Below are 8,187 nucleotides of genomic sequence, written 5' to 3'. Positions count from 1 at the left end.
AAAGCGACACTTCTGCAGTTGATCAAGTTGTATAATAAAAAAAGGTCAGTTTAGGGGGTATTGCCTAATTGCATTGACCTACTTGTGCTAAATGTAAATGTATGTTGACGTTTGTGAGCTCTTTCTTCATTACCCAATGCTGTCTAAACGCTGTTTGCATGTTATTGTCCCATTAAATGAAGACTTGCAATTCAATTCAGCAGAACAAAGCATCAGTTTGTTCCATTGTCCAACTTGTACAATAAAAATACAACAAGGAACAACTGCAACGGCAGTAGCCTAAATTAACTTGAAAGTGGCACAAGTAATGTGGTTGCTCTCTTTTCTTCATTGATCTGTGGCATCTGCCCGCATTGCCACCTCTCCATCTACTATCTCAGACACTGCATATGTCCGGGCAAAGGGGAAAATAGTAGTAATTCTGATACTAAAATAAAAATACTAAAAAAAACAATTTGAAGTAGTAAAACTAGCTCTGACCGAGTAAGTACATGATGACGAAAATAAAATAAACTCAACATGTCCAGAGATCGTTAAACAGTGAGCTTGTTTACAGTTAGCCCAGGCAGTTAACCAGTAAACGTTAGCCTAGCGTTAGCCTAGCGTTAGCCTGGCATCAGGGTACTTGCCTTGTTAGTCGAATAAGTAGTTTTCGACAAAGAACTTGATGTTAATGAAAACATTTCGACGATTCTGTTGATATCAGCCATTGTAGTCTTCGGAAAGTTGTGGAGTGACTCTTTGAAAATAATTTTGGTTTTACCGATCGTCCGCAGGCACTGAAGTTTGCCGGATGTAAACATCCACGGGATTTAACTACTTCCGTTTTCGTGACGCGCAGCGTGAAAAGGGCTCATCACTATCTGCACTCTGTTTCCGCTCTGATTTATTTTTTGTGGCCCTTGGCCGGAAGTTGTGATTTGTATCTTTCTGCCGCTTAAACTCTGTTTTCCGGTGTTTGTCTGCTCGCCGCCATTGTAGACCCACAATGCTGTTTACCAATTGTGTCACAACTAATATGACTTGCTCCTCAGTTCATATGGAGTATTCATTTGGACATTGCTGTTATTTATTCCCGAGGTGCTATATGTGAGTGTTTTAATTAGAAAGTTAATTCGCAACTAACCAGCTAGCTCCGGCTCGTTCCACCTCGGTTATCCTGGTTGCAGCTGACTGAGTTAAGTAATGGTAAATGAAATTAATTTCAAGTTTAAAAAAAAACGTACTCAATACCGTATAGTGAAGAGCAGCCTAAAATGTTCTGTTTCCCAGCAATGGAAAGTTTATTTTATCTAGTGTAATTGTGTTTTCATAGGGATGCCAGAGCCCATCGCAGGCCAGTAGCACACTTTACCACAACCAGCAACAAATGGTAAGTCTTACTACACCCCACACATTGGAGTCAAAAGGATTTTGAACTTGTAAAGTGATGTTGACAAATAATTCCGAATGTAGTTGTATATCAACCTTTTGTCAACGATTGTGTACATATAAAACGAAGGAAACTGAACTAAGCCTTTCAGGATATGCTGTGGATATGAAGGAACAGAACCACCTGCCCTCTGATCAGACTGTCATTGTCCAGTTAGATTCAGGTGTAAAATAGGGTCAAAATTCTACTTGTAATTCTACTTCTACTATATATATAAACTTGCTGTCTCTAATTTGTTTTTAAGGAACTTACTGTGATATAGTGGTCAAGTAGTGAGGAACTACTCGATAACAACTTTGATGTACCACTGACCAAAGCTCTACAAACTGAAAACGACCACTTAATCCACAACCAAGGAAAGGAAGTTTTAACATAGCCTGCTTTATGCTGAGAAATGTGGTGTCAACATATGCATGTTAGTTTAGCAGTAGATGGTTTTTAAAAACCAACTCTAACTGTTGTTAGCTGTAGCTACTGTTAAATGCCACCTTGTGCTTGAACTAGCAAATTTATATTGGTCAATTTTCTTACTTTTCTATTAGCAGTATATGCCAAATGAATTATTAATAAATCTCATACATCCTTACAATGCTCCTAAAGAAGAGCTGCTTAAAATGTCCTTGTTTGCCCTGAAAAGGAAAGTCATTTTATTTAATATGATTACCACGGTGTTTTCATTGGGATGCCACAGTCCAACTTTGGCCAGTACCACTTCTTATCATCCCCCCACAACCAGCAAGAAAAGGTAAGTCAAGCAAATGACTCCACCTCATACATATATAGGCTCAAATTAGGTTCAAAATTATTTTGAGCTTGAAAAGTGATGTTCACAAATAATTCCAGTGTTTGTAATTGTAAATCAACATTTGTAAACCTGTAAAATAAATCTGTACAAGAAATTCAAGTTTGTGCATGTGAAAAATTGTGCTCATGTCGACGCAATTTGTATTTGTTAAAAAGTCTGAATCAGACAGAACAAATTTTCAGGGTTGAGGTTAAACAAAGACACTGTAAAAGGAGAAATGGTTTTGTCAACATCTGTGTTGCGATACATAACAAAAAACTGTAAAACTCTGGTCAAAAGTTCCCACAGTGTGTGACACTGAAGTTACAAGGATCAAAATTTTTATTTTTCAGTGTCACACTGGGAATGTTGCACGCTGAGTTTTGCAGCATTTCTTCTTTCCCTGTGTCTTTGTTTAATGTCACCACTCATCATTTGTTCAGTTTTGATTCACAATCTCTTTTTTTTTTAACAAATACTAATCTCTTCTCATGCAGATTTATTTTATTATTTTCATTTTGATTAATCTCTGCAGGGACCTGGCAGCTCCTTATTTCACAACGATGATGTTTATATTTAAAGAAAGTTCTCTAAATCTGTAAATTGAAACGACTTTACACATCTGCATCTTTTCATCTGACTGCTATTACACAGAAGTAGAACAAAAACCAACGCCTGTGAAACCTGTGACTTCCTCAGAGGTTGAAACTCAACAGCAGCTTCATCGTTTATACTCTGTGTACTATTGTTCGTGTTGCAGCACTGAGCTTCCAGGAAACGGTCGTCCTAATGAGCAATGGAGGAAATCTATAGCAATGTTCCACAATTGAAGCCTGTCAACCCAAAACCCTCAACAAATCCGACAGGTAAGAACAATCAGACTGAGCTGTGTATGGATGTATATTATCATCTGTCAATATACTGTTGTGTAATTTACTGTCCTCTCTGGTCTGTTCAGGTCCGAGCTCTGAGAGGAGATTTCATGGAGTCGTTCTCATTCTGGGCTTGCTGAGTGTTTTCCTGCTGGTTGGGCTCATCAGCCTCGGTGTCCGCTGTGAGTTTGGTTTTCTCTGAAAGATGCGCCTGCAGATTACCCCAGCAGAACACGTTTGTCTATTGGAAGAATTCAGCAGTTACCAGGATGTTTTACTTGAAGAGTGAAACGATAAAAAAGGAAAATCTGATTTTGAAAAAAAAATGGCTGCGATCTCTAAAAACTTTCCCATCTCATGGCTCTCCTCATAACGATGTTAGCAAACCATAAATTATGAGCCATGTTTTCCTGTTTTTTTGGTGCTGCATGCTACTGGCCAGCGCATTTGTCATTGATTGTTACCGTGGTAACATAGGTCTTAGGCCTGAGCTATCCTCGGTAAGGTGTCTTAATGTTTTTGGCTTAAAATTAGCAAGTCTTTAATTTTATTAGACTCGTCTGTGAGCTCTTAACTTGGTGACAGTCTCAAGGAAAAACCTCAAGCAGAACCAGGAAAAAGACGAGGAGATATTATCACACTAGATCAGTGTTTAGATTTGTTGTCTCTCTCCTGATGACAGCTGTGCTGGATTGGTCCACTGAGACATAACTGAGCTTCACTTCAGCTTCTGATGGATTGCTTAAACATAAATTTTGATTCTTAAACATACCTCTCATAACCCTGAGGCAAAATCTGAAAATATTTTGACTTTTGACTAAAAGATTGATGCATTCATGTTGACACTGTTAGTGAATGCATTAAGTATTTCAGCATTTATCTCGATTTCTTTCAGACCGTGACTCAGTACGTGATTCAGTCAACCTCACGGAGCATCTCCAGGCCAGTGATGAAGAGAGAGACCTGCTGATTGCCAATCTGACTAAAGTGACTAAAGAGCTGACCAGGCTTCAGCGTTTGTCCAAACAGAGTGAGTGCCTGCCTGTGTGGTTTCTGAACAGGTGTCCCTTCATAAAAAGGTCATTTATAGAGCACCATGATCCAGAGAACATGGTCATATAACACTGTCAGATCCTACTCTCAGCTCTGTAAACCATACTTTTCCACTCTGAATCTTACCAGCATTAGTTTCCCAACTAAAAACTCTAAAATAAAAAATATACACGAATATAACATTTCCACTCAGCATCATGTTTTATTCTGCCCAGCAGCAGGTGTCAGTTATGACCACACGGATCCTCAGTTCTTCATTTGAAAGACTTTCACTTCCTCACAAGACTCTGATCTATTTAATGCAACTTCTTTACGTCCAAGCTGCACACTTTTTACTCTCCAGGAATTTCCCTTTTGTTCTTCTGATGTGGATCCTTTGTTGTTAGAAATAGGTTCTTAGTCATTTGACCAACAGCAGCAAGTAACTGGTTCTGGTAACAGGTATTTTGTCCTATTCTGGGATTTAGCTGTTTTGCTTCATTGTACATTCTATAACACAGCTGTGAACTTCAGGTGCTAATGCATTGAAAACATTGTCATGTGTTGAACCCACACCACAACCTCTATAATACCCTGTCTGATCTTTAGGGGCTTTTGTTTGACTCATCTTACAGAGAAAACGTGTCCTGCAGGATGGAGGGTGCTCGGTTGTTCCTGTTATTTCCTCTCCGTTCAGTCTGGTTCCTGGGGAAAAGGCAGACAGGACTGCAGAGCCAGAGGAGCAGATCTGGTGATCATAGACAGTCTTAAAGAACAGGTAGTGTGTGCTACTTTCTCTCTTTTATGTGGAGTTTTTCCTTGAATCAGTCTAAATATCATACCTGCAAACTTGTCACCTTCCAGTGAAATTTGCTGTTTCGAATAGGAACAAATTGGTGTATGGCCTGATTCCTGTGTGTCATATGCGCCAGATCGTCACTGTAAATGTCCTGGAAGAGTCCTGGAAAACTCTTTCTGGAGAAGAGAAGGAACCTTGCCCTTATAGATGCTGTAACTGCAAAAAGGAGGAGGATTTTCTACAACATGGCAACCCATAAATTAGATAGATAGATAGATAGATAGATAGATAGATGATAGATAGATAGATAGATAGATAGATAGATACTCTATTTATCCCCTAGTGGAAATTCATGTGTCTATTAGCTCATTGTTGATAATAATATTTAAAACAGTTAATAATAAGTAAACAATAATAATAAGATCAGTCCACTTCCTTTGGCTGAGGTGTTGTACAGCCGGATGGCAGTGGAAACAAAGGATCTCCTGAACCTCTCTGTTCTGCAGCGCAGTGAGATGAGATGTTTGCTGCTTCTCTGTCCTGCCAGAATGTTGTGGAGAGGATGGTTGGTATTGTCCAAGATGGCCTCCATCTTACATTGTACGCATCTCTCCACAACAGTCCTGAGTGAGTCCAGACTCCTGCCAAGCACAGACCCAGCCTTTTTGACCAGCTTGTCCAGTCTCCTTGTGTTCATGTCGGACATGCTGCCGCCCCAGCAGACTGCAGCATTAAAGAGTACACTGGCCACCAGTCACTAATAAAACTTGTGCAGCATTTCACTGTAAACATCAAAGGACCTGAGCTTCCTGAGGAAAAAGAGCCAGCTTTGCCCCCTCTGGTAGATGGCATCTGTGTTATAAATTATGCCTCATCAGAAAGTGGTGCCAAAACACGTCCTGTCTGCGCATTTGCCAGGAACATGCATCTTGTTTCAGTTGTACAGAGTACATAGAAAGTTAAAAGAATCAGTTTTGGCTTTGCAGGGAAAGGGAAGGGAGGGGAAACTTTGAACCTTAAAAATATTGTTGAGAGCAAAGGAGGAAGTCGAGTGTAAACAGTCAGTGTGGGGGGTGGGGGTTTTTGGATGAATGGACGAGCCAACATAACACAAGGCTTTAACAAAGGTTTCATAACAATCATCAACAGTCATCAACAGTCATCTTTGGTCCATGACCTTTACCACAGCTTTAACTGTGTGTTTGTTATGGAACCATGATGACGAAGATCCAACGCATGTTATGTCAGGACACTGTGGTCATCCAGGTTGGAGGACTTGACAGGGTCATGTAGCTTTGCTGAGCAACTTGCAGCCTTGTGACACGGGGCAGTGGTTCAGTGGTGGGCTCAGGTCAGGACCCAACACTATATACAATAGAAATCCAGGCTTTCTTCCCTTTATCTTGAACAGGAATTCCTCACTAAAGACATCGTCAAGCAAGAAAGCTGGATTGGTTTGACCGACAGAAACAATGAGATGACCTGGAAATGGATTGATGGAACTCCACTTACTCTGAAGTAAATCATACAATAGACTAACATCTCTACCCATGTGTACAACAACAATGTTGACTTGGGGAAAATTATGTGAAACTTCACTTTCTTATTAATCTCCTAGGTTCTGGCAAAAAGGGCAGCCGGATAAGGGTAATGGAAATCCTAAGTGGGGTGAAGAGGACTGTGCAGTTATCCAACCAGGGATGAAAGCTGATGAGAACTGGAATGATCTGCGGTGTGATGCCTCTAGGCCATGGATCTGTGGAAAAGCTCTTTAGCATAAAATGAGTTTTGAAATAATACATGTTTAAATACTTTTTTTTACCATGTACATTAAGATTGTGCAAAGGGCCTTTGCTTGTGTGACTGAATGTGTGACAAATAAAGAGAGAGAGAGACGTACACTCACATTTACTGCTTTGGGTAATTTAGACTCATCAATTCACCGAACTAGTGAGAACCCTTTCTTACTTCATACCTAATAGCACAGTGAATTGATTTCCATGTAACTGTAAAGAACTTTAGACTGTTGTACTTTATCATTTCACTAAGCATCAAATTGTTGAGACCACAAATTTCCCGTTGCGGTTGCAAATCATTTGTATCAACCCACATATCAATATACAGTGCTGCTTGAAAGTATGTGAACCTTCCAGACATGGTCACTGTTTTTGTAAAAAACATTAAAAGAACCTTATTTAACAGACATCCAAATCCTAATTTGTAAAGCACACTTTCCAAATACTGGACACACACACAAAAAGAGATATTTTTCCATTATGTAGTTCAACAAATGTGGTTTATTTCACAAACACTGAAAATGTAACATGTGCAAAAGTATGTGAACCCTTCCATTAGTAGCTTGTGGCTCCTCCTTTTGCAGCCATTACTTCAACCAAACGTCTTCTGTAACCTCTAACCAGTCTCTCGCATCTGCTCATGGGGATTTTTGCCCACTCCTCCTTGCAGAACTCAGCCAGTTGAGAGAGGTTGGAGGGACATCTGGCATGTACCATCTTCTTCAGGTCTCGCCACAACATTTCAATAGGATTTAGATCTGGACTTTGACTGGGCCAATCCAGAGTACGAATCCTCTTTCTCTGAAGCCATTCCTTTGTAGTTTTGCTGGAATGCTTCGGGTCATTGTCTTGTTGCATAATCCATTTTCGTTCCAGCTTCAACTGTTTGACTGATGGCAGGAGATTCTGGTCAAGAATTTGTTGATATGCCTGAGAATTCATGGTTCCCTGGATAATATGGAGTCGCCCAGTTCCAGAAGCAGAGAAGCAGCCCCAGATCTTCACATTTCCACCACCATGCTTCACTGTAGGGAGGAGGTTCTTTTCTTCATTTGCAGTGTTGGCTTTTCTCCAAACATGGCGGTTTTGATTGTGACCAAATAACTCTACTTTAGATTCATCTGTCCAGAGAATGGACTCCCAGAAGGCCTCTGGTTTGTCTAAGTGCTCTTTGGCAAAGTTGAAACGGGCAGCTTTGTTCTTTTTTGAGAGCAGAGGCTTCCTTCTAGCAACCCTCCCATGAATGCCATGGCTATTCAATTTTCGTCTGATCGTAGACGCATGCACATTTGTCCCAGATGCTACCAGAGAGGTCTGCAACTCTGTAGAGGTGATGTGTGGGTTGGCCTTTACCTGATTTATTATTTTTCTGGTGGCTCTGGGTGATAGTTTTGATGGGCGCCCACTTCTAGGCAGAGTTGCTGTCATGTTGAAGGCCCTCCATTTGTAAATTATTTGTCTTACAGTCGATG

General features: G+C 40.3%; 1 protein-coding gene across 1 annotated transcript; it reads left to right on the top strand.

The window, feature by feature from the left end:
* The first annotated feature begins 2,969 nt into the window (after window positions 1-2,969).
* LOC111218747 (CD209 antigen-like protein E) lies at window positions 2,970-6,795 on the top strand. Its single transcript, XM_022741188.1, has 6 exons — window positions 2,970-3,082; window positions 3,175-3,270; window positions 3,984-4,118; window positions 4,756-4,898; window positions 6,331-6,437; window positions 6,538-6,795. Exons 1-6 carry the CDS (start codon window positions 3,013-3,015, stop codon window positions 6,692-6,694), a joined length of 708 nt encoding a protein of 235 aa, XP_022596909.1. The 5' UTR covers window positions 2,970-3,012; the 3' UTR covers window positions 6,695-6,795.
* Window positions 6,796-8,187: the final 1,392 nt, after the last annotated feature.

Source organism: Seriola dumerili, unplaced genomic scaffold (genome assembly GCF_002260705.1).
Source record: "Seriola dumerili isolate Sdu_G_001 unplaced genomic scaffold, Sdu_1.0 BDQW01000052.1, whole genome shotgun sequence".
Lineage (NCBI taxonomy): Eukaryota > Metazoa > Chordata > Actinopteri > Carangiformes > Carangidae > Seriola > Seriola dumerili.
This window is presented reverse-complemented; position numbering and strand designations above follow the sequence as displayed.